Consider the following 23,150-nt stretch of genomic DNA (forward strand, 5'->3'; position numbering starts at 1 on the left):
CGGGGGACCACTCGGGCTGGTCATCCTGAGAGGTTACTCCTGACGAATTCCCGGTGCGGTCATCGCTCGAGACCCCAACTCACAGTAAGGAGAGACAGTAGTAGAACGTCTTGAAACACCGCACAGATTCTGCTCCTTCGTTCAAAATGCTCGATGTAAATCCGCCTCTTTACCTGGTGGCGTCGGCTCCGCATGCCGGGCAAACAATCTCCTCAGTCCCCGATACAGAACAAGATCCGCGATCCGAGCCGGCCTTGCCGCCAAATTGGCTATACTGACGCGCCGGACGCGGAAGAGATAGTAGAGCATGATACATGCGAAGATCTGATGCGACCAAACCACAAAATCGAATCAGTCAAAGGTTCCCGAAACACGAAACAGCATTTCCAGGGAAGGACTCGAGACAGGCCATCAGAGATGGCAGACGAGACTTACGTTGAATGCAATATAAGCAAATCCAATTCCGAAATTCCTCCACCGCTCGCTGTAGTAGATGTTGCTCCCGGCAAGAAACTGGTCGGCGGACGTCAACGGACAGTATTCGCATCCGGCCGTTGCAGAGGGATTGTACAATCGGCCTGGCGCTCCTCCGTCGAGATAGGCAGCTAGGTATTCTCGACAGGTCTGGCCTGATGGAGGATCGAAGACGGCGAGTTCGTTGCGTGCGCATTCGACGAGACGACCGTTGAGGCCAGTTGCGGCCCAGCCGGAGATCATGTATGTCATGGGAGAGACCCGATCTAGACATCGACAAAGGAATGGTTCGTTAGCGGGGATGTTATCTTTTCTTCCTGGACAAGCAGTGGGAAGAAAAGGAAAAGGAAAAGGAGAAGGAGAAGGAGACAATGCAAAGAGGCGAAAGGGGGTAGGTGGAGGAGATCGGCGTACGGGGTACGGGTATACATACACATGAAAATCCAAAAGCCAGGCAAAGCCGTCGGTGTTTGAAGCACACCGCAGAAAGTGAGCATCATGCTGAACAAGAGGGTTGCGATGTTGCCGGCCGTTTCGGCATCAGGCATCGCGGCAATGACCATGTGGGCGAAGGTGCTGGTGAACACCATGAACTGCACGACAAATAGCAGCATCAACCCTCGTGTCTGATCGCTTTGGTTTTTGCCGAAGATGGCGAAGTACCATGACACCCACATCAGAATGGCCAGCACGATCTGATAGGGAATCTCGACGAAGATGTTGGCCACGAGGAAGGCGATCCAGGAATATGCTTTCGATGGCCGTTCTCGGACTTCGTAGAGCGACCGTTGGATCACGAAGCGAGGCATGATCTGTTGGACCAGAGTGGAGAAGATACTAGACGAAGAATAACATGTCATGTCAGCGTTTGCTCCCTCGCAGGCTGAGGCTGGAGAGGTCAGGTCGACTTACCTGACAAGCATGAAAACGCCAAAGATTGTGTTCTGCAAACCCGACGATGTCCTCTTTTGCTTGTAGAATGAAAAGCCAATGAAGAGGGCCGCCATAATACCTAGGAGAAATCTGTTTCTGGTCAATCACTGATACAACAACGCGTAGATACCGGTAGCCATATACTCACTTTCCACTTATGTAGGATGGCGTTCGCCAGTACTGTTGGAACACTCTGATGGTAACATGGTAGATTTGAGAAGTCAGCGGCACGGCGAATTCCGAAGTCGACTCCCGGGCTGCTGGTGGATCGGTTCGTTTCGCCTCATGAATCCGATCGAGCTCGGCTTGGACCTCACGAGCTTCGGGGGTGGTCTTCCATACCTCGCTCCAGTCGCGATCAGCAGACTTGCCGCAAAGGTCGAGCATATACTCGGCCGGGTTGGCGGCGTCGTCACAACGGTGGGCTCCATTCCGCTCGAAGTAGTCAAGCATTGTCCTTGAATTCGGGCCGATCTCGCCGAAATAGATCGTTCTACCACCCTTCATCAAGAACAACAGCCGGTCGAATTCTTGAAACAGGATAGCAGAAGGTTGATGGATGGTGCATAGCACCGCTTGTCCAGCATTGGCCAGTTTCCGGAGGAATGTCACGATAGACCATGAGCTCTGCGAATCCAACCCTGAGGTAGGTTCATCCAAGAAGATGAGGAGTGCGGGTTTTGCTGCCAGCTCAACACCAATAGTGAGGAGTTTGCGCTGTTCAACGTTAAGTCCTTCTCCGGGGTTGCCCACAATTGCTTCACTAAAGTCCTCCATGTTGAGCATTTTGATGACCTCCTCCACAAATGCCTCTTTCTCTTGTTTAGAAACAGTGTTCGGCTGTCGAAGGTATGCGGAGAATCGAAGAGCCTCTCGGACGGTGGTGGTTTCCAGGTGAAGATCTTGTTGTTGGACGTAGCCGGTCTTGCGTTGGAACGAAGGATCCAACGGCTTACCGTTCACAAACTGGACAGGTCAGAAGAGCATTCGCCAAGGAGATCCCCCTTACCATGTCACCAGTCAGGACACCGATGTTAGTCCTCTGTGCGAGAGCATCGAGAAGTGTTGTTTTTCCTGCTCCCGAAGTTCCCATAAGGGCCGTCAACGTCCCGGGCTTCACCCAGCCTGATATGCCATCGAGCAGTCTTCGAGGCTCCCCTTGAATTTTGATATCTAGTGTAACATTCCGCCATGTGAAGACATCCTTCTGCGCCGGTAGAGCGTTGATCTCATCTTCTTGTTTGGCTTCGGAGGCGGCATTGGATGCTGTTCCCTTCTCGTGGACAACTGCTGTCTCTTCGTCTTTGCGATCACCGTGCAGCAAGTATACCGGAACACGGCCACGTCGAAAGACCAGAAACTCTGCCGTTGATGTCGAATCTGAATTCAATTCCGTGGCGATGAAATAGACAGCGAAGAAGAAAACCAGAAAGGCGAAGAGGAAGCCGAGGTTCCGCCAAATATGGCTATAGGAGTATCCGTAGGATGCTTGAACCCATGCATCGCCCGAGACATTGTTCTCCCCAGGAATAGCCCCGGCAACAGCGCATTCGAAGTTGCGGCCTTGGCCATATGGTGGGACAAGGCTGGCTGCCGCACAAGGAAACTCGCGGCCATGGACTTCGTTCACCAGGAGACCTTCGAATGCATACGAAACCGGATTTATCCATCGAGACCACTTGAACCAAGGATGCATATAGGAGTATTGTATGGTGAACCCGGTATAGATGACGATCCAAAGAACCATAATGCCAGCAATGGCCATGGCCGCCGAAATGGTTTTGGTGACGGCAGCGGTGGATCGGAAGATGGCAGACATGGTCAACATGGACACGAAGTTGAATAGGAAGAAAATGAAGAATTGTGAGGGTTCGGTCCTGAGTCCTGCAAGGAAATATAAGATGACGTTGAAAATTGTTGTCACACAAAATTTGATAGGCAAATCGGCCACAATACCGGCGACAGCCTCGGTGAACGGATGGTAAAAGGCGTAAGACTTGTGTTTGGCCACTATTGGGCGTTGGGCATACAATGTGTTGATTTCAACGATCGACTTCAGTGCACTCAGTAGAACAGCAAAGAAGAGGACGGAGCCCTTCGCAAAGAAACTGCCAGTCGACAGAGGTGTGCCATAGAAGACCGAACCGACGATCAGGGCCTGCGCAATCTGGCTGAACACGACGGCACTGTAGACGTGGACGTTAGGCTTGTCATGAAATGAATGGGGCATGGAGCTCACATAGTTGATGCTTTGTCATTCCAAAGCCTTTGATATGCCCTGGTGGTACATAAGCGAATCTGCATGGGGATGTTGATGACATAAGGAGATTTGGGACGAGTATGTTCGGCCTTCCTCCTTTGGTGAGACTCTCTGAAAGTTGCGAGTGCTTCCTTGCCATCGGCGTCCTCGTTTTCTGCACGGCTGATTTCTTCTCGGGCGCTCTTGAAATGCGGGCTTTGGAGCCAATACTTTTCAAAGTCTTCCGCGGTTCGGGGCACTCGGTTTTCGAAGCCTTGCCGCGGCCGCCTTTCACTGGCGTTTGTGACGGACCTGAATTCAAGGTGTCAGAAGATCGCGGTTGTAGTAGCTTTCCGCGGCGGAGAAACATACGTTAGGAAGTCGCCGGTGGTCTGCCTGGGAGGACAGTACCACCCCATCTCCTCAAAGTACGCTTTAGCATTGTTGGTAGGGCCGAAGTAAATTTGTCGTCCTTCGTAAAGGACAATTGCTTTATCGCAGAGATCATAGATGGCTTGTGAGGCTTGGTAGATGGCGATGAGCGAAGTTAGGCCACCTATGTCAGCGGCAGTCCTCAGAGACCGGATGAACTCCAGAGCAGTTTGCGAATCCAGGCCACGAGTGGAGTTATCCCATGCCGCGATGGGCGGGCCTGACGACACTTAAGTAAGGCTCCTTGATAAGACCTGGAGCAAACACACCTGCAAGAGCCATTTCGGCGAGACTGACTCGTTTTCGTTCGCCACCGCTAACCCCGCGAACAAAGTCATCTCCAACTTTGGTATTCCGAGTATGTGCTGTGTCTCGAAGTCAGCTTGAGGCCTTGCGTGTTGACGCGCCATCAAAACCTACATAAGCCGAAGATGTTCATCATGACAGACGCCATATGCTCTGCCCAAACCTTTCGAGGCACATCGAGAACTCGATTGGACGGTGCGCGACAGGCCGCAGCAAAGTTAAGGGTCTCTCCAACCGTCAGGTGAGGAAAGTGTTTTTCATTTTCTTGGTTGTAGATGGCCTCGCCTTTGAATTCTTTAGAGAACACATCTTGCTTGATACCGCTGTAGGTTATACTGGAGTCCTTTGACAGCTGCAACCCTTGAAGCTCTGCACAGACACTCTTGAGAAAGGTAGAGCAACCACTTCCGGGCCTTCCAAGGACGATCAACAGTTCGCCACTATTGACATGCCCATTGAAGTTGCGCAAGATATGTTTCTCGGGAGGATTGCTGAAGATCTCGCGAAGCCGGAATGGTTGCATGAAGATGGAACCAACCGTCTTTTGCAGGACTAGAGCAGATCCTTTGCCTGAGACACTGAGATTTTCGAAGGTAAATCCGCTCCTTCGGCGCTTGAAGTTGTGTTGTTCGAGAAGCTGCACGTACTTTCGTAGCCAGAGAAAGAAGTTGAAGGATGGATGATGGGGATTAAATTCTGGAGACTTAATGTCCATACCCGCAACAGTATCCTCTCTTTGAAGGCCAGTATCGGTGCTTGTGTGGCTTGGTTGCCCACCAGACAGGAGAGTAGCAATTCTGGCCAGCTCGCTGCGTGTATCGCCATCATGATGGTCGACTTGGTAGGACACCGAATCCCTTGTCTTTCTGGTGCGGAGTGGTTCGAATCGTGGCCCTTCGGAACTGCTGGTGGAGATTTCACGCTCCAAGTGCTCATCAACTGGCAGGGAGCCAGCGGACTCATCACGCTGCGAGGCCATGATGTCGAGAAGCAATGACAGGCCGATTCCTATATCAATGGCATGGAAGCAACCAAGTCGTGGTCAGGATGAGAGATGTGATTGAGAGCAGGTAACAACCAGAATTTGGACGAAAGTAGAATTTCCAGCGATACTAGTATCGGTCTGGACATGAAGAAGCGGACCCCGACTTACCGAGATCTCACTGCAGTGTCAGGAACTATTAATCACTGACAGCTGGCGACAAACAACACCTTGGCGAGATCCAAGCACGGTCAAGTTAACCTCCTACCTTTTGGGACTGATCTTCCCGGTTCCGGTCCAGGGATGATTTGAAGTGGCCCGTGTAGTTCGTTCAGCTCGTGTTGCTCGCATTTCGTGGATAGGCAAATAAGTAGTCCGTGTTGGTCCAAAGTTACCCCGAGCTCAAATACGCACGGGGCTCAGCCCCAGGCCTTGGCACGTAGTACGTATGCATCCAAGTCGACTTTGACCGTGCTTCCGAGGGCTAGAAAGCAGGAGATTGGGTCTCGGGCGCCAGATGGTCCTTGCGAGCCGAGCAACATCCTTGTAGTTTGCATGGTTGACTGTAGAAGAACTTTGATAACCACTCACATCGACCCATCATAATGAGTGACCAGGTCGTTGCTCGTCAGTACGGCGGCATCCTCCGCAGACGTGAGACATCAGAGAGGCCAATGATTGTAAGCCTGACAGGGTTGTTGGCCCCTCGCGCTCGTTACCTACCTAGGTAGTTGAGCGCGTCAAAAGTTGTAGCTGATAGATTCTCGACTCGTTGACTGGCGCGAGGTGTCTCGGCGAGTGGGATACGAGATGTAGGCGGAGCTAGGGGAGAGACTTCCGGGCGTGGTGTGATGAGCGCTGGCTCAGTATTCAGAATGAGAAAGGAACAGGGGGAAGCTGGTGTTCCTCTCGCTGCTGAATCGGCCGGCCACAGTTCATAAAAGAGCAAAAGTAGGATGGTACCTGCTGTGTAACTTGTATAACTTGTATAAAACTCGGTACAACATGCGGAGTTCGTGCTGACTAAGAGTCCGGGCGTCAATATAAGGATTGCGCTATTGCTATCTAGGCCTAGTGCAATCCGGCTAACCTTCCACTCTGGACGTGACTGAAATGACCTCACTTCCTGCGCGCGCTGCGAAAGTCAGGTACATGACAATTGTGTAGCGTCGACTGTTTACTGTGCCTCATCTGTCGAGATGAAATGTCTTTGCCAGGCCTTGGACTCGATGAACCTGAAGAGGTTCATGTGGCAGAGACAACACAGCATGAGCTAGCGAAAGAGCATGAGTGGCGCTTCGAGGTCGCCGTAGGGAAGTACATTCAGGTCAAGGTAATTTCTCCATGAGAACTACTTTTCACGTTTCCGTCTAACGAGTGTGTTCTACTTAGTTATTAAGAGGCACCGCCGAGTTGTTCGGAACGGAACTTGTACCCGGAAACACGTACACCTTCACCGGCACCAAAGCCGCGATCTACACCTGGCATGGCTGTTCGTTGGAAATCAGTGGGGATCCTCTCCAAAGCGAATACACGGCTGAAGAGACGCCCATGCACGAATACGTCAATGTACATTTCGCGCTGGAGACCCTTCGCGACCAAGCCAAGGCGGCCGGCCGTGAAGGACCCCGAGTGCTGATACTGGGTCCCGACAACGCCGGCAAGAGTTCGCTGGCAAAGATCCTTACAGGCTATTCAAACCGATCCGCTCGGTCACCGGTCGTGGTGAATCTGGATGTCAAAGAAGGAGTGATGAGTATACCGGGAACTCTGACGGCAACCGTGTTCAAGACCATGATGGACATCGAAGAGGGATGGGGAACAGCGCCCATGAGTGGTCCGAACGGGGCCATACCTGTGAAACTGCCGCTGGTGTATTTCTTTGGCAGTTCCCGACCCGAGGAAAAGGAGGGAAAGGTATACAAGGCTCAGCTCCGCCGACTGGCGCTTGCAGTTGCGGGCCGCCTAGCGCAAGATCCCGAAGCCCGAGAAAGTGGGCTGGTCATCGACACGCCCGGTAGTCTTACATCCAACAAAGCAGGCACTGTGGGCTACGAAATCATCCACGACATTGTGTCCGAACTTGCCGTGTCGGCCATCCTCTGTCTGGGATCGGAAAGGCTTTATAGTGACATGGTCAAACAATTCGACGGGCAGCCTACAGCGACGCGGTCCACGACTGCCAGCCAAAACGAGACGATCTCTGTGATCAAACTCGCCAAATCCGGGGGTTGTGTCGAGCGCGATGAGGCATACATGCAAGCTTTCCGTGCGGCGCAGATCAGGACATACTTCTACGGCAACCCACGGCTCAGCAACGGCATCTCACTACAACCACGCCAGCAACAAGTCGACTTTGCCAGCCTGACGGTCTGGCGGAGGATCTCCAGTACCCCTGATCCGACGTCATCTGCCTCTGCCGGAGGCAAATTCAACGACGAGGACGAGGAGACTTTCCTGCCTGGAGGGATGGTAGACGATACATCAGACACGTATCCTGGAGGCGCCTCGTCCAAAGTACCTCTGCCTGCATCACAAATCTACGAACGGGTATCTGCGCCCTTTGCCACTATGCGCAACGCCATCCTCGCGGTGATGAACTGCGAGCCCGAAGCCGAGCAAGAAGTCATCCGCGACAGCAGTGTCATGGGATTTCTGTACGTGACCGACACAGACGAGGCACGGGGGCGGATCAGTCTGCTGAGCCCTGTTGCTGGCCGTGTCCCAAGTCGCGCCATCGTTTGGGCGGGTTGGCCAGAACCAGTCTTGGGGATGGACAGATCTTAGCAGCAATCCGAGAACACTCCACAACGAGCCTGCCTACAAATGGACAGATAAAATATGGAATAGCTCTGATTCTGGACATCAATCAAGACAGAGAGAAGCAAATAATATTGAGCGCGTCTCAGCAGAATTCTTCGCTTGCATCGGTCGCGTTTCGCCCATTTCTTAGACCGATCTGGATAATCCAACAAAAATGCGTATCGTATCGTAATCTCGTAATGCGTTGCCTTGCCGGTCTATTCAACCAGCCCCTTCAGAAGGCGTAGTAAACTGCGAACACCCATGAGAGCATTTTCGTCCGGCCCCTGACCGGGCGTCCAGGAGGCATGGGCGAAGTCAATGAGTCGAACTTCAAGGACCTTCTGCGGTATCTCCTCGTCTTCGTCATCCTCCTCATCGTCCTCATCCTCATCAGCAGTTTCAACCTCTCCATTCTTTTGTCTCTCCCTTTCCCGTTTATCCTCTTCCTCTTCATTCTGGAGTCCAACCTCCATAGCCTCCTCATCGCCTTCGTACACCATAAGCACGCTCGCGCTGTACATTCTGCTCTCCTCGTTCTCCAGAGCGTACTGAATACTTTCAAGCTCACGAATGAGTCTTTTCGCAATCAAAGCAGCCCGTTTCCGCTTGAACACCGTCTTACCGGGCTGGTGGTCGTCGCTTCCCACCCCACCAAGATATGTCGTTAACGCGTCAACGACGTTGTCCTTGGAAAAGGATTGGCCGTAAAGCTTGTTGTAGGATTTATATCCATTCTTCCACCCGACATTGGCTTCATCTGACTCGTCCCCTCCATTCTGAACATCTCCATTTCCTGCTGTACGTTTCTTGTCTGCGGCGGCAGCAGTATTGGTTGATCTCTCGTCGTCTTCTAGGGCGGGGGGACACCACATTTTCATCCCGGCAACGCGAAACCCTAGATTGCCGCTCGTAGTGCGCTCCGCCACTTCATCCAATCTGCGCCGTTTCGCGAGCGGCGCGTCATCGTCCCAGAGCCGCGCGCCGAGCTTGACGTCGAGTACGTTTGGACGTTTGAATCCCCCCGCCACATTCTCCAGTACGATCGCCAACCCCGTCGATATTTTCTTGCCGCCCGAGGGTTTCCAGCTCGCGCGTTTCACTAGTTCTGGTGTAACTGTAGAGTCTGCGATGACTGCGTTTCCTGTGTCTTCGCTTCCCTTCCCGACTGCGGTTGTGCCTGCGCTGGAAGCATGGTCTTGTAGGAACTGGACTTGGGGTTGAGCGGCTTCCAGGAGCGGCTTGACTGCATCCTGATCTTCATTTTGGCAGAGCGATCCGATAAAGGTCGGCATGTGCGCTTGGAACAGAGGATGGTCTTTGGCGGATTCGTAGAAGTCGATCTCGGCCTGCGTGCATGGCTTGATGATCAGAGATCCCGAGGCGTTGGAGCTGATCCCTTCACTGCACAACACATCAGAGAGCGATGTCAGCGAGATGCCACAGCTAAGGGGTTCGTCAGGCCGCGGCAGCACTTACTGTCCTGCGGCGCTGTGGTCGAATGCGACCAGTTCAGAGCCGGAAGGCATCGCCGCCATTTTCTTGCTCGGTGGGATGTTTGAGGAAGTGGCCATATCGTTGCCGGAGAGTGAGAGTGTCAGGTCGAGGTATTGAGAGCCATCGCAGAGAAGGTGTTGGGCAAGTAGGATCGAATTTCTGGCTTGGTTGGAGTCTGTTTATTTATTTAGATCGTTCAACCACCAACCAACGCCATTGACATACTAGTAATGGTTGAGAGCGTGGGGTTTGCTTCGCGCCTGTTACAGGACAAAGGACAAAGGACAAAGGACAGAGGTACAGAGGTACAGAGGTACAGCAGGAGGAGGAGGAGGAGGAGGTATATACTGGGATAGGATCTCTGTGTATGTAGGCAGTAGTCAGGTACAAGCCTGTCATTACTTCCTCCAACCCACATCTCACTCAGCCTGATCAGCCTTGTCTCCAGCCAAAGGTCAAGACAGACGCACTCTACACCTCTACACCTCTAGGAGAGATAGCGACTATGAATGAAGACTGCGAACAAGCACCAGATCATACCGCGGACATCATCACCATCTACGCACTCACTTCATGCGGCCGGTATAATCAATAGTTTGTGTTCGCCCACTTCAACTTCACGTCTGCCGTCAATTACACCTTTCTTCCGTCTGGCTTCTCATATCACCTACCTATTCACCTACCTCAGGAAGTGAATCATGCCAGACCTCTCTGTCACTCTGTAAGGTTCTTCAATCCTGGTAGGCTTGCTTCACCACCAGCTGCCTTTACCAGAGCCAGAAATCCCCTCTTCTGTCTTACTTAAACCTCTACGCCGACCGTTACACCTATCTCTTTGCTTCTGCGCTCGCTCTTCGCTCCTCGTCCTACTTTCTGGGAGTTAGTTGCTCTTCTCGAGGAGAACAAATCCAGACCAGGCAAAAGCACAAGATGGCGGAGGCACCAGGACAGGAGGCCCACACAGTTCATACGGCCGACGACGCTCCTAATCCCGAATTCAATTCTCACACGCTTCCCTCAAGGACCAAACAAAACGGCGTTGCAGATGGCAAACCGGCGACCACAGAAGGCGCCGACCAAGAGCACGATCCAGTCCTTCCCGCAGAGACCAGAACAGGTGCCAGTCAAGATGGAGATGGACATGGGGACGCAGAAGATCACGATTACGGCGAAGTCTCCAACCTGCCACCAATGCAACCCAAAAAGAAGAAGAAGCGGGCGAAACGAAAGCCTCAAAGCCAACGAGGACTGGTAAGTGACTATCGGTATCCTGCTCGAACGTCCCTTTTCTACGGCTTGACACTTAACCATGCCCTTCGCAACTATACTAACAAATATACCGTTCCTCAGGGCAAACCGACCGGGTTCGAGGACTTCTTCGCCGACACGCCCCTGACTCCCGCCCAATATGCAGCAGAGCAACAACTGTATCAAGCGTGTGTCGAGATCCTTACATCCATATATCCCATCATCCCCTGCCCTGGCACAATCTCCCCATCCGGCAACGGGATCAACTAACATCATCTGTCTGGGAATGTCAGAGACCTCCCCTTCGTCGACCGAATCCTGACAGCAATCGGACGTTTCGAACGCACACGCAAAATGTCCAACGAACGCCGCGACATGCTGTACAAATACCTGATCCACGGCAGCGTCGAAGTCGGACCCAACAGCTTCCAGGGCGGCCAGAACACCGAAGACATGGACAAAACCCAAGCGGCAGCGACACTGACGCAAGCGTCTGTGTCGGACGACAAGCGCGACTTGCGCTCCGACACAAGTCTCTACGAAGTCGATTTCCTCGTCTGCATGAGGTCGTTTCTGAGCCGACGCGCCAAATACCTGTACGGCTTCGAGACGCGGGACCAAGTCAGCCTGCTGACCACCACGCTCGAACGGTTCATGGACTATCTGCTCCAGCACGACGTGTGTCCGGAATACCGCGACGACGTGCTCGCGGCGCGTAACCTGTGTCGCCAGGCGCCCGCGGAGCTGTGGGACGTGGCGGAATCCACGCGCCGGCTGCCAGGGGATTTCAACATCGCATGCTCGACCTTGTTCGGCGGCAGCTATTCGCAAAACTACGACGGCGAGACGTGGTGGGGTCCTGACACCACAGAAGACAAGGTATTTGTCGGCATGAAACCCGACGAGGCGTCTCAAGTCATCCACTTTGGCGTCGCAGGGGCCGCCACCGAGGATGTTTTCGCTGCGTATCTCGCCGGTCTGAATGACGGGACTTCGGAGCTCGAAACCGAATGGGTGCGAGAGCGCGTGGGCTTCGAGATCACAGAAATCGTCCCTCCCACGCCCGAGTGCAAGGAGATCTATCTCCAGAGTTCAGAGCATTTCCGGCCTGTGGGACGCGTCTATGCCAAACCGTGGAAGAATCCGGATTCGTTGCCGGAAGACTTGACCCCTGCGGAACGAGCAGCCTTGAGCGACGAACGGACAGACAATGATTTGGATGAGGATGGGCATGACACAGAGTATGTCTTCTTCCTGGAGTCGATTCTGCAATCATACCTCCGCGTCGGCACGCGCGTGGAAGCCACGGTCCGCAAAGTCAACTGCGGCATCATGTTCTTTGACGACGTGCTCGATGTGTATCCCACGTTCGACGAGTTCTTGCCCAACGAAATGATGGTGGGCTGGGAGAATCCGAGGCCTGTCAAGGGCGCATTTGACTACGTTGAGGGAGGGGATTACGAGGATGCCTTTGACGGCGAGGACAAAAGCGATGATGGTGGAGAAAGTGAACAGCGCACCCAAGAGGATGAACAGCGCCATGGCGAAGCCGCTACTGAAGAAGCCTGATCTTCGGCACAGAACAAGGCGCAAAAGCAAATATGGAGACCGACTTCTCTCCACGAACCATCGAATCCACTGCCGAAAATCACATTCATCCCAGAAATGGAAGACAGAAAATGCCAGAGTCGATGGACAAAGGACACTCCAATATGCCAGCCACATCCGCTGCCCGACAATGAAAGACATAAACGAGAATGGCGCAACGATGCTAACTGTAGAGATTATATCGATACTCCAAAAAGCACTACGTGCGGACCTGGGGCGAAACCAACCCAAGGTGCCTTCACAAACCAAGGTCTTTCACGCCTTGGAAGAGTCCCCAAACTGGCAGCGTAGAGCAAAACGCCTCAACTAAGCCTTCCTCGTTCTGGGTTCTGGGTTCCCCAGACTCGGTCCTGCTTACTTGCTGCTCCGGGGACGGGACAAAGGCAAAGACAAAGGAAAAGACCAAACAACACTTAAAATACATTGATATCACAGAATGTGACAGTAGTCACTAAGTAAGGCAAGGCTCGGGGACCCAAGATGTAAGAAGACACAACAGGCCTCGATTCATTGAATCATCCTCTGCGTCCACCCATCCACCCATCCACCGGCCCATCACATCATGATAAAAGAGTCCCATTCAACCCAAACTCAACCAAATTCAACTCAACTCAACCGGTGAAGTACCTTCTTCCCCAATGACAAAACACTCATGCGCCGGGTGGTTTCCGCGTCACTCTCCACAGCGCCATCACCATCACCATCACCAACACCACCGGCGGCACTAGCCTGACCCTGACCCTGACCCTGACCGTCATCGTTGTCCTTGGCTTGGTCTGTTTCCTGATCTTTATCCTTACCCCTTTCTTTCTCTTTATAAACACCACTACTGCTACTGCCTTTTCGCCCACCACTTTCTTTATGCCCGTCGCTCTTCATCAGGCCCAATCCGCCGAAATGGACACGACTCTTGACCGTATCCGGAGAGAAATGCCGGCCGATAGTATCTTTCAGCAGATTCCTGGGACTCGGTGAATGCGATTGCGATTGCGATTGCGATTGTGAATGCGAACACGCTGTACTCAGTGGATCGGGAGCTGCATCAGCTGCAGCTGCACCTGCCTTCGAAGCGGCAATGGACGACGTCGACTGAGAGCGAATGCTCTTCGCAGAAGGATCATCTTTCTTGTCTTTGTCTTTGTCTTTGTCTTTACCCTTGAGCTTGTGATTGTGCTTGTGGTTGGATGTTGCACTACCACCCGCCGAAAGACTTCCGGACGTCCGAGGAACAGGAGGCATCGGCACCAATAGTCCGGAGCCACCAGGACCTCCCGCGAGGTTGATACTGCTCGAATGCCATGATCCGCTGCGCAGGAGGGGTGAAGGGCCTGTGAAAGGTCCCGTTTTGTGCCCGTTGATGGCGACGGTCGGCGATTGGAAGGAGATGCCCGAAGCCTCAAAGTCGTCATCGCGCCCGTCTTGCGAGAAGCTGTAGAGACTCGTGGTGTCGGAATTCTCGGACAGATGCAGGCTGAACTCGGAGCTTGGGATCGTTGACAAATGGGCGATCTCCTTGAGTCTCTCGACCTGTCGCTTGCTCGGGCGATGGTGGGACAGTTTGTTGCCGATGATGGCGCCGGCGTGGGATATCAGAGCGCGGATGACATCTTTCTTGAGCCGTAATGCAAGGTCCAGGTTGGACCATGTCTTGTTGCGGTATTCCAGGGTCGGCATGCGGAAGACAAAGTCGTTGAGGTCTTCAAAGTTGCGTTCTCCTTTGCCCTTGTAGCTGAGACAGATGACGAAACTATCCAGCTTGACATGCGCCAGGGTCATGTAGTTGGATGCTCGGGATATCATTTGGGACAGATCGTCGGATGGCTTTTCCTTCTTGTCCTTGTCCTTGTCCTTCCTGGCCAGAGTGCGTTCTTTACTTGTCGTGCGGCGTAGCAGATTGCGTTTCTTTTCCTCGGCAGCGCCCACAGTCACGAGACTGGTGGATGAGGCGTTGGTGTTCTTCTTCGATCTCAGACTGCTAGCCGAGGCTTTGTGGGTCGGCCCCTTCTGCACAGTTCGTGCATTCGAGGAGTTGAAATGCAGGAAGAACCTATGATCACCCGCCAGTCCTAGTCCTCTTCTTCCTTGGGTCGTTGATGCTGGGCCATCTTTGTTGTTGTTGTTGTTGTAGTTCAGATGATAGGTCGGCCTGAGTCTTCGGGCTATGGCGCCTGGTGATGTTCCGCGTTGGGTGGCTGAGTTGGAGCCCGGGCGATCCGTTTCATTCATGAGTTCATGTTGTGCCCTTTCCAGTTCTTCGTCATCGCGCTCATCCAAAGGCGCCATATTCTTCACCATCAGGGGAGAGAAGCCCCCATGTTCGAAAGCATTAGAACCAACACCGGGGAAGATGTACTCAAATAGCCTCTTGCCCAGTTCTCGCTCCAGTTGCACCTTGAGCGGGAAGACTGTGACATGGAACTGCTCCAGTACCGGTATTCCAGCAATGGCTTCCAACATGTACCAATGGACTCGAAGCATTTTGGCTCCTTCAGGAAGGCAGCCACTTCGGTCTCCAGACTCAAAATATGGTCCGATGATCTCGGGATATATTGCGTTGGGAAGGAGATTCCAGCCTCGGATATGCTCGATTTCCATGGCATTGTGGTTAGAACCATCGCTGTTGTCAACACGCTCATATGCGGCATTTCCGAGCTGGACTTCGAGCAACGGCTCGTCTTTCTCCAGCATGAGATGCCACACAATCTCAGAGGCGCTCAGGTACCACCTAAGCATCGCACTTGATTGAGAGGATTTTCGGTCGTCATTCCTCTGTTGGGATGTATTGATGGCTTTCATGAGGAAGAACAACTCATCTTCACAATTTGCCAGGTCCTTCTCCAGGTTGATGCGGTCCTGCCATCCTTGCTTGTCAAGGTATTTGGCATTGATCTGGAAATGGAGCTTGATTTCTTCGAGCTGCCTTATTCGCTCTTGCAACCTCTCCGCCATCTCGGGAGCACCCCTCAAATCACTAAAGTCGGATGCCAGCATGATCTTTTCCAGTCGCTCACTTCTTGTCTTCTCCAATGGCTCACTGTACAGAAGGAGATCCAGGACGATGATGTACATGGTGTAGTACTGCGTGGAGTCACAACGGGCGCGGACGCGGGGAAAGTCGACCCAAAGATGATCGATACGATTCTCCCCAGCGGTCGAGGGGTGCTTGCCCTCGCCGGTCTCGTCACTCTCCACTTCTTCGTTGTACTTCAAACGATGGGGATTGTACTTTTGATATCGCAGGCTTGCCGAAGTCTTCTGAATGACCCTTTGGAATCCAAAGGGCTCCAACTGAAAGTCAAACATGGCCTCGAGGGACACCCATGGAGGCCATGACGAGCCCGGCGTGTTTCCATAGCGATTGCCCGAGTACAGATGCAGATATTGTGCAAGGGTCTTTTGACTGGCCACAAAGAATTGGGCGCCATCCATATCAAGGGCAAAACGCCGCTGTACCAGTCCGCTCACGTCGTCCGATAATCGAGCCTTGTCCATAATGGAAACAACCTTGAGTTGCATCCCCTTCGTGGCTATAAGAACGATAGACTTGGTATTCTTCTCGCTCTGTAACTGGATCTGCGGGGCAATGAGACGAAGATGATAGCTATTCATCGCCTGGAAGTTCTCTGCTATGTTGTCGCCCAGGTCGACCGTGGATGGTCTCCGGTCTGGGATGTCGCTGGTGCTGTCTTCTTCATGCGTTGCAGCCGCTTCCTCGTTTGTCTTTTCGTCGCCAGCCTGGACAAACCTTTTCGCGTCATTGAGAAGCTGCTGAATTCTGTCCTCAACCACAAATTCGTCATCTTTCTCTTCCGTGGGCGAAAAGACACTCGGCGTTCCCGGGACTTGCATGTCTGGGTTTCCCTCTTGTCTACGACGGAGTTCTTTTGCCTTCGCCTGTTCATCCACTATGTCGATGATGAACTTGACCGCACGGCGAGACATGTAGTAAACAAAGCCGCGACGTTGACTGACTTGATGACTATACCGAAGAATGATGTTCCGTAGCGAATTGTTCCACTTGAACTGGGCATTGTGGATGATGAACCGGTTATTGAAATCACTGGCAAACTCATCGTGCGGAGCAGAGTACAGCGCATCCATGTCGACATGAGACGGTGCGTTGACTTGAGCATCGAGCTCCGCCGCTGATTGGGCTTCACTCCCGCGGCGGCCAGTAGGCTCCTGTGGTTGAGCTTCTCCCGGATTACCATGTCCCGCAAGACGTCGGAGCCCATGCTGCAAGAATTTGCGTTTGCTCTCCAGCTCCTTATGTTGTGCCAGCAGCGTGCTATGTTTGACTTTGAGGGATCGATCATGGTCCCCATCACGGACCACAAGCAGTTCATGCTCTTCCATCCGTCTGAGATGAATCTGGAGCTTTTCTTCCAGATCATGAAGCCTGGTCTCGATCAAATCCATCTGTACCTTTCGAGGGTCGTTGTGACGCGACATGATACAGAAATGGGTGTTTTCGTCTCCGAAGGGGCTCGTGCGAGACTCGTCTCCTTGAATGCCAACACCATGGTCCGTTTGCCGGAAATACGTGAAGCGGGGAGTGAACGCTAGGGGCAGAATGCTGGTCTCTGGGTTCGGGTCTGCCGGGAGAACCCAGTCCAACTCTACGAAGTCGTCCATGTCGATCCAGGTAAAGTCTCGGTCGGGGATTGTGAACCGTGACATGTCGACATTTTCAGGCACGTCTTGCAATGAGGACATGATCTCATCCGTCGCCTTCTGGAGATCCTCGGCAGTGGTTCCAGCTATGCTTGCTGCCACAGCCCTCAGGTCGGCACGAATGAAATCAAGTTCTGCTCTATTGATCTTCATGGCACTCGTTCTCATTTGTTCCGACTTTCCCTTCGAAAGGGTGTCGAAATATTCCCGACGCTGGTGGAGATCAAGCATGAAGCTGTCAATCTTGATCTTCAGCCCAGTGGCACAAACGACGTCATCTTGATAGTCCTCGGCGTCCTTGTGCTTGTACACATGAGCGATAAATAGTGGTGAGAGAAGCAGTCCGTACTTGATGGTCGCCAGATGACGCCCGAATTTCTTGCTGGATTTGTCTGGGCCTCTCCATAGCCGGCCTTGTCGAATGGGCAAAGACATGACGCCTGAGAATGTTGACCACCAGCTGAAGAAGTGGGAGAAAAACCGGGGGCTTAAATGGACGCTATTGTAGCTCTCTGAAGGAGCAGAATCCGGCCCAACCCAGTCTCTGTCGAAAGGCGCAGCCAGAGCCACCGACAGATGAATATGATTGCTTCGGAAGCCGCGGAACGCATCATAGGTCTTCAGATCCAAGTTGTGCATCTGTTCTGGATTCTTGAGGACCACGTCGTAATGATGCTTGAAGTGTGGTGTACGCACCCCGTCTTCCGAGAGCCTTTCGAAGACTAGCCCGGCGGTCCATTGGACGTTGCCAGATACCTTCATGATCACCTTCTTGAATAGAGCAGCATTCTTCCGGGAACTGCTGCTGGACAGACTGTCCGAATCTTGACTCGCCTTTTGATCAGACGAATTGCGCGCTTCGTGGCTGTAATCTGGGATGGCCAACACGTATTCGCCGCTTCTGACGGTCATGAACTTGCGAGGATCATCCACGGAATGAATGGACCACTGTACATCGCTGCGCCAACACATCACGAACCCAGCTCCGTAGCCCGTTACGACGTAAGGGTCCCTGGAGCCTTTCAGACGCAGTTGGACGTCTCCATCTCCTTTCCAATTCACGGTCAAACGTGAATGAAAGCTCAGTCGGATTTTGTCCCAGAAGCCCACTCTCTCGGACGGGTCTATCTCAGGCTTGGTGAAACCCTCGATGATCATCATCATGTCTTGTATGACGGGCTGATATGAGGTGCCCCAGGAGATAGTGGTCGACTGGCTCGTGTTGATGTCTACCACAGGGTTTGAATATGTCTTGACAGGTGTCACCGTCCTTCTTACATCGATGGCGAAGCGAGGAATCTCCTCGCCCTTCGGTCCGCGCTGCCCTTTCGGAACAATTTCAACATTGATGTGCCGCATAGATTCCTCGTCTCGGAATTCCTCAGCAATGACAAAGTCCATTTTCAGAGACCAACTGGGTAGTCGTGGAGGCTGGCCGGGGCGGATGGCGGGAATATGGAGAAGGTTGAGTGGGTAGTCTCTAAGCAATACTCTGGCTTCGCCCATGTCCAAAGTAACGTTGACAGGAATCAACAGCGCATAAAGGGTATCGTATGGCATCCCCTTTCCGATTGTGTGGAGGAATTTAGGCAAGTCGGACTCCGGAAACGAAGGCTTATCAATCAAGAGATGTAGATCACTGATTATCACAGTCATCAGCCCGGGGCGATTGGGAATGGCAAGAACGGTCTCGTCTTCTGCGCTGTCATGAGGTGGTTCATCGGCTCCTGAGAACATCTGACGAATCTTTTGGATAGTGTTATTTTGCATGTGAAGCATCCAATCGATTCGCCTTTTCCAGCTTCTTGCATTATGCTCCTGGAGCTTTTCCCATGCCTCATCTGCTTGGATTTTGGCACTGGTGCTCAACGCGCAGACCCCTTCTCTGTCATACCGAATGTTAGACGACACCTTGCCCCGTCTGCCTCTCGAAGTGGATCGTTCTCGAGGAGTGCTATCAAGACTTCTTGACCTTCGAGATCGGGGGCCAGGACTGGTGCCAGGAGAGCCTCGTCGACTTGAACTGGCCCGGTAGCGAGAGGTTGACCGTGGCCGCCGTTCGTCTTTCATCCGTTTGACCTTTAGATGGAATGCATCGGCACGAGCAAGCCGCTGTTTCTGTTCGATGCGACCGACGCGGTAGATAACACCGAGTTTCCACTCAAAGGGGTCGTCTTCGAGCTCGAAAGAAAGGGCTTTGGATCGGAGCGAGACTCGAGGCACCTTTTTGGGGCCGACCGGTTCCTTCGCCAAGATGTACTCATTTGTCCGTGTCCTGAAACGGTGATGTAACTGGGCAATAGCTTTCGCAGCATTGATGAAGTTGTCAAACACTCTGTACATCTGCATACCGTGGGGAACGGCTACGCGAATAAAATCGGTGGAGATATCAAATGATCTCTCTTCCACTGTCCCTGCTGGCATTCTCCTCTTCGCGTGACGCAGGTCGAGACGTACGTTACTCGCGCCGACAATCCGGGCCCAGACACCCTTGAGGCGGGGTGGCTCGGCATGGAGCCGAACAAGCTGAGCTCTGAGAAAAGGCGCCGACCATCTATGCCGGCCAGCAGAGACCTGGTAGATCTGCAGCAGCATGGGAGGATCGGCGGGCATCTTGGCTTTCACTTGGACATAGCTGGCCTTTACATCAATGACGAACAGGTCCAGTCCTGACTGCGCGGCAACACGCGGTTCCTGGATGATCTCTTCATCAGGCGGATGAGGCGTATTACGTCGGAGATCGACTTTGCCAGATGCAGGACCAAGGAAAGAGTCCTGGATGATCGAGCCGGCAACGCCCAGGGAATAGAAGTGATACAAGGAGAACTGCAGATAGAAGGCACGAATTGCAGAGTGCACATGGAAGAGTGCTCCTTGCTGGTCTCGAGATGTGCTGAAAGCAACCTCAAGCCTTGGGACAGTCATGAAAGGGTCCGGCTCCCATCGGTCAAGTGCCTCGATAATGAAGCCTTCCACTCCCTTCAGATGGAGAGAAAGTCGGCGCCCATCCGTGGGGTCAGAATGATGGCGCCGTGGAGGTGGTGGAGGTGATGCAGGCGGCGAATGGAGATTATCCGCCGAGAATGCATCCTCGTAACGGACGGAGGTGCTCATTTTTCTCCTCGCAGGAGTCTTTCGCGCTATCTCTGCGTTCGAAGTGTAGTGGGCAGTCCAGGACTCAAGTTCCAATGCAAGCCCTCGAGTCTGGCTGGAAATGGCCGAATCCACGCCAGCAGCTTCGACACTCCAGCCAGTACCTTCAAGTTGGATATCGACAAGCCAGGATGGGAGCCGTCGTAGGAACACCGTGGACACAGGTCTAGAGCCACCCGCGACAGGAGTATGACGCTTGAAATGCTTGACTATGTTGTAGATGGCCCTGCTCACTTCTTCTCGGACCATCAAAACGGAGAATGTGCGGAGATTTCCAGCTATACTGACGGATATGTCGGTCGAGGCAGTAACCTGGATCTTCAGCTCCAAGGTGTCAGTCAGGAGAATATTGTGTTTGACGCCCGTGGAGGCCTGATAATAGAGCTGATGTGACATCACGCGGAAGTTCGAGGCCAGAGAATATAAAAGTACACCGCCCGCGGAATGGGAAGATTCGATATCCAGCGAGATGGAAGATATCGAACTTATGATCATGTCGTACTCGCCCGGCGCCGCCTTGGCGGGGTCCGCGACAGGCAAAACAAACCTCACGACTGGCTCGTGTATAGAGAATTTGATACTTGCTTTAGGAAGCAAACGCGAAATGAGCCGGTGTCGATTGTGCTGACGCTCGTCGGACTGGGAGGGGCGAGACTGGATGAGTGCCAGCAGTCTAATCAGGTGTTGCGGTACCAGATCTAGAGAAGGGGAGGTGACAACAAAATTGGCGAATAGAATATTCGTGTTCCTCTCGGCAACATCTCGGTCATGAGAGAGGCTCATTGTCTTCGCGGGGAAAGTAGTCCTAATGGTCGTGGTGGCCATCGGTATGTACATGAGTTTGGTGGGCGAAAAATCATCCTCATCCAGACTGACGGAGATTGAGACGGCAGCAAGCAAGGCTTGGTGGGCGATGTCTTCCTTTGAGAAATACATGCGATGGACTGGAGCGTTCTGATCGAGACGGTGGAGGTCAATGCCGATTTCGTGGATGACCATGTTGGCGATCAAGGGTAAGTTGGCCTGCCTCAACGATTCGACCTCCTTCGATATCCGGACGAAACTCATTCCGAGTTGAATTTCTTGTACGCTTTGGAGGATCGAGCTGAAGAACTCTTTGGAATCAGCGACAGACTGGACGATGGACGCTTCCCGACTCCCCGGATTATCCAACTCCTGCACCACATCTTCGAAGGAGACTTCTTCCGCGGGACCATGGCCAAAAGGCTGTCGCGCCGTTTGAGCAATCTTTTTGCTCCGACTTGAGAACTGAAGCAACTCGTCGACCGGGACATAAAGACGGCCTGCTTTGATGGCGATTGAAGTGTCGCGTAGCCCTTCTCGTTCCCTGTATAGAAGTCCATGCACATTGATCGACATCGCGTCCAGAATCTCGGTCGGGTCACGGCCACCCACTCCCATCAATATGCTTCTTACTGAGAGGACCCATTCCACTGGCTGCTGCCCACCAAGGGGATCCTTCTTATGCCTGAATAATCGGCCACGGTCCAGGAGTTTCCGCCTTGTATGGACAGCTATTGTCAGGGTGGACGCCTGGACATATCCAACGCCCACGACCTCAGCAGTGGTGTTGAAGGCGCTGATTTCGAACATGCGTAAAATGTGGATTTGACGGTGTATGCGTTTAATGCGTTCTTTGATATTGGTCAACCGCTTCCATAGCTTGCTTCTTTCGCCCGAACGAGGGTTGCCTCCTTCGCGCTCATCCTTGCTCGCCTCGGGCTGCCCGCGGGCTCCGCTTGAGCTTCTCGGCTTCTTCGAGGGTGAGCTCTCGTAGACCTCCGGGTCCAGGGTGACCTTTAAGTCTTCGAAAACCAGACTTATGCATGACGGCCGAGCGAAGGTAGGTCTGTGCAGACTCAACCTCAGGCTGCGCAGGTCCACTCTCAGTCCTTCTTTTGGAGTGTAGGATATGTGTCTCAGACTGAAATAGCCCACTCTTTGTATGGAGATGCCGGTCGCAATGCGCAGGATCGCCAGGAGGACGAAAGAGGACAGGTATAGTAGCAGGACGACGGCCGCAACGGAGGTTGTATTGATGAGAGGCATCGTGGAGGCTTAGCTTCGCACAGTAGGCCCTATTCCCAACACCTTGGAGGAGAACAAGAGGGCTGATCGAATTCAACGTCACCTCTGGCGGCGAACAGGTTTCCCGCAATCGAGGATGCGACCGCGGCATGGGCCGGCTATTGAGTCGGTTGCTGCCATTTCCTGCTGCAAGGTGTATGGAGGAAGCGCGCCTCGTTTATGACAACGCGACAGTATCACCACAGATAGACGGTAGGAGTTCTGCAATGTCTGGATTGGAAATCGCGTTTCGAGGTTCGAGGGACAGGTGTGGGAACAATTGCGCTGTGAGCAATGGTTCTTTTGGTTCTAGCGCATGCCGCCCTCAGAGCCCTGGCAATTGGTTGATGCGACAGTCGACCAGGGACAGCTTCCCGGCAAGCCCGGTCCATGCGCAGAGGAGCGAAAGTTGGAGTCGATTAGAGGAATGTCGGCGCGCTGAACGGGCTGACTCAGATATGAGGGTGACAGATTTTTTGAATGGCCGGCTTGGAGCCTCTCGATACTGCAGAGTGAACTTCCATGGCAATGCGGTGCTTGCTAGTAGAGGTCGATAGCGGTGTCAGGTGGAGTTTGATCTAGCAATAGCTACAATCCCAGTAGTAGTGATGATGGCACCGCAGACGCGAGCTTGAGAAAGAAGGGGACCTACTACCTAGGTACCTCCTTAAGTGCGTACTAGGTAATACTCGTAATATAAATCTCAACTAATGG

At 53.0% G+C, this 23,150-nt stretch overlaps 5 protein-coding genes across 5 annotated transcripts; 2 read left to right on the forward strand and 3 right to left on the reverse strand.

Annotated features, from left to right (window-relative positions):
• Positions 1-141: 141 nt before the first annotated feature.
• On the reverse strand, positions 142-5,363 carry A1O1_08967 (uncharacterized protein; the record flags this gene model as incomplete). The annotated part of the gene is made up of 10 exons (XM_007729824.1): positions 142-324; positions 436-740; positions 908-1,311; positions 1,387-1,497; positions 1,556-2,373; positions 2,417-3,593; positions 3,647-3,958; positions 4,019-4,298; positions 4,348-4,443; positions 4,499-5,363. 10 exons carry the CDS (start codon positions 5,361-5,363, stop codon positions 142-144), a joined length of 4,551 nt encoding a protein of 1,516 aa, XP_007728014.1.
• A 1,207-nt stretch (positions 5,364-6,570) lies between these two features.
• A1O1_08968 (uncharacterized protein) lies at positions 6,571-8,153 on the forward strand (the record flags this gene model as incomplete). Its single annotated transcript, XM_007729825.1, has 2 exons — positions 6,571-6,699; positions 6,759-8,153. The coding sequence occupies 2 exons, from the start codon at positions 6,571-6,573 to the stop codon at positions 8,151-8,153; spliced, it is 1,524 nt and encodes a 507-aa protein (XP_007728015.1).
• A 233-nt stretch (positions 8,154-8,386) lies between these two features.
• A1O1_08969 (uncharacterized protein) lies at positions 8,387-9,742 on the reverse strand (the record flags this gene model as incomplete). Its single annotated transcript, XM_007729826.1, has 2 exons — positions 8,387-9,572; positions 9,648-9,742. The coding sequence occupies 2 exons, from the start codon at positions 9,740-9,742 to the stop codon at positions 8,387-8,389; spliced, it is 1,281 nt and encodes a 426-aa protein (XP_007728016.1).
• Positions 9,743-10,595: 853 nt separating this feature from the next.
• A1O1_08970 (uncharacterized protein) lies at positions 10,596-12,482 on the forward strand (the record flags this gene model as incomplete). The annotated part of the gene is made up of 3 exons (XM_007729827.1): positions 10,596-10,916; positions 11,016-11,101; positions 11,207-12,482. 3 exons carry the CDS (start codon positions 10,596-10,598, stop codon positions 12,480-12,482), a joined length of 1,683 nt encoding a protein of 560 aa, XP_007728017.1.
• Positions 12,483-13,127: 645 nt separating this feature from the next.
• On the reverse strand, positions 13,128-22,418 carry A1O1_08971 (uncharacterized protein; the record flags this gene model as incomplete). Its single annotated transcript, XM_007729828.1, has 1 exon — positions 13,128-22,418. The coding sequence occupies one exon, from the start codon at positions 22,416-22,418 to the stop codon at positions 13,128-13,130; it is 9,291 nt and encodes a 3,096-aa protein (XP_007728018.1).
• Positions 22,419-23,150: the final 732 nt, after the last annotated feature.

Source organism: Capronia coronata (assembly GCF_000585585.1).
Source record: "Capronia coronata CBS 617.96 chromosome Unknown acBCG-supercont1.11, whole genome shotgun sequence".
Classification (NCBI taxonomy): Eukaryota; Fungi; Ascomycota; class Eurotiomycetes; order Chaetothyriales; family Herpotrichiellaceae; genus Capronia; species Capronia coronata.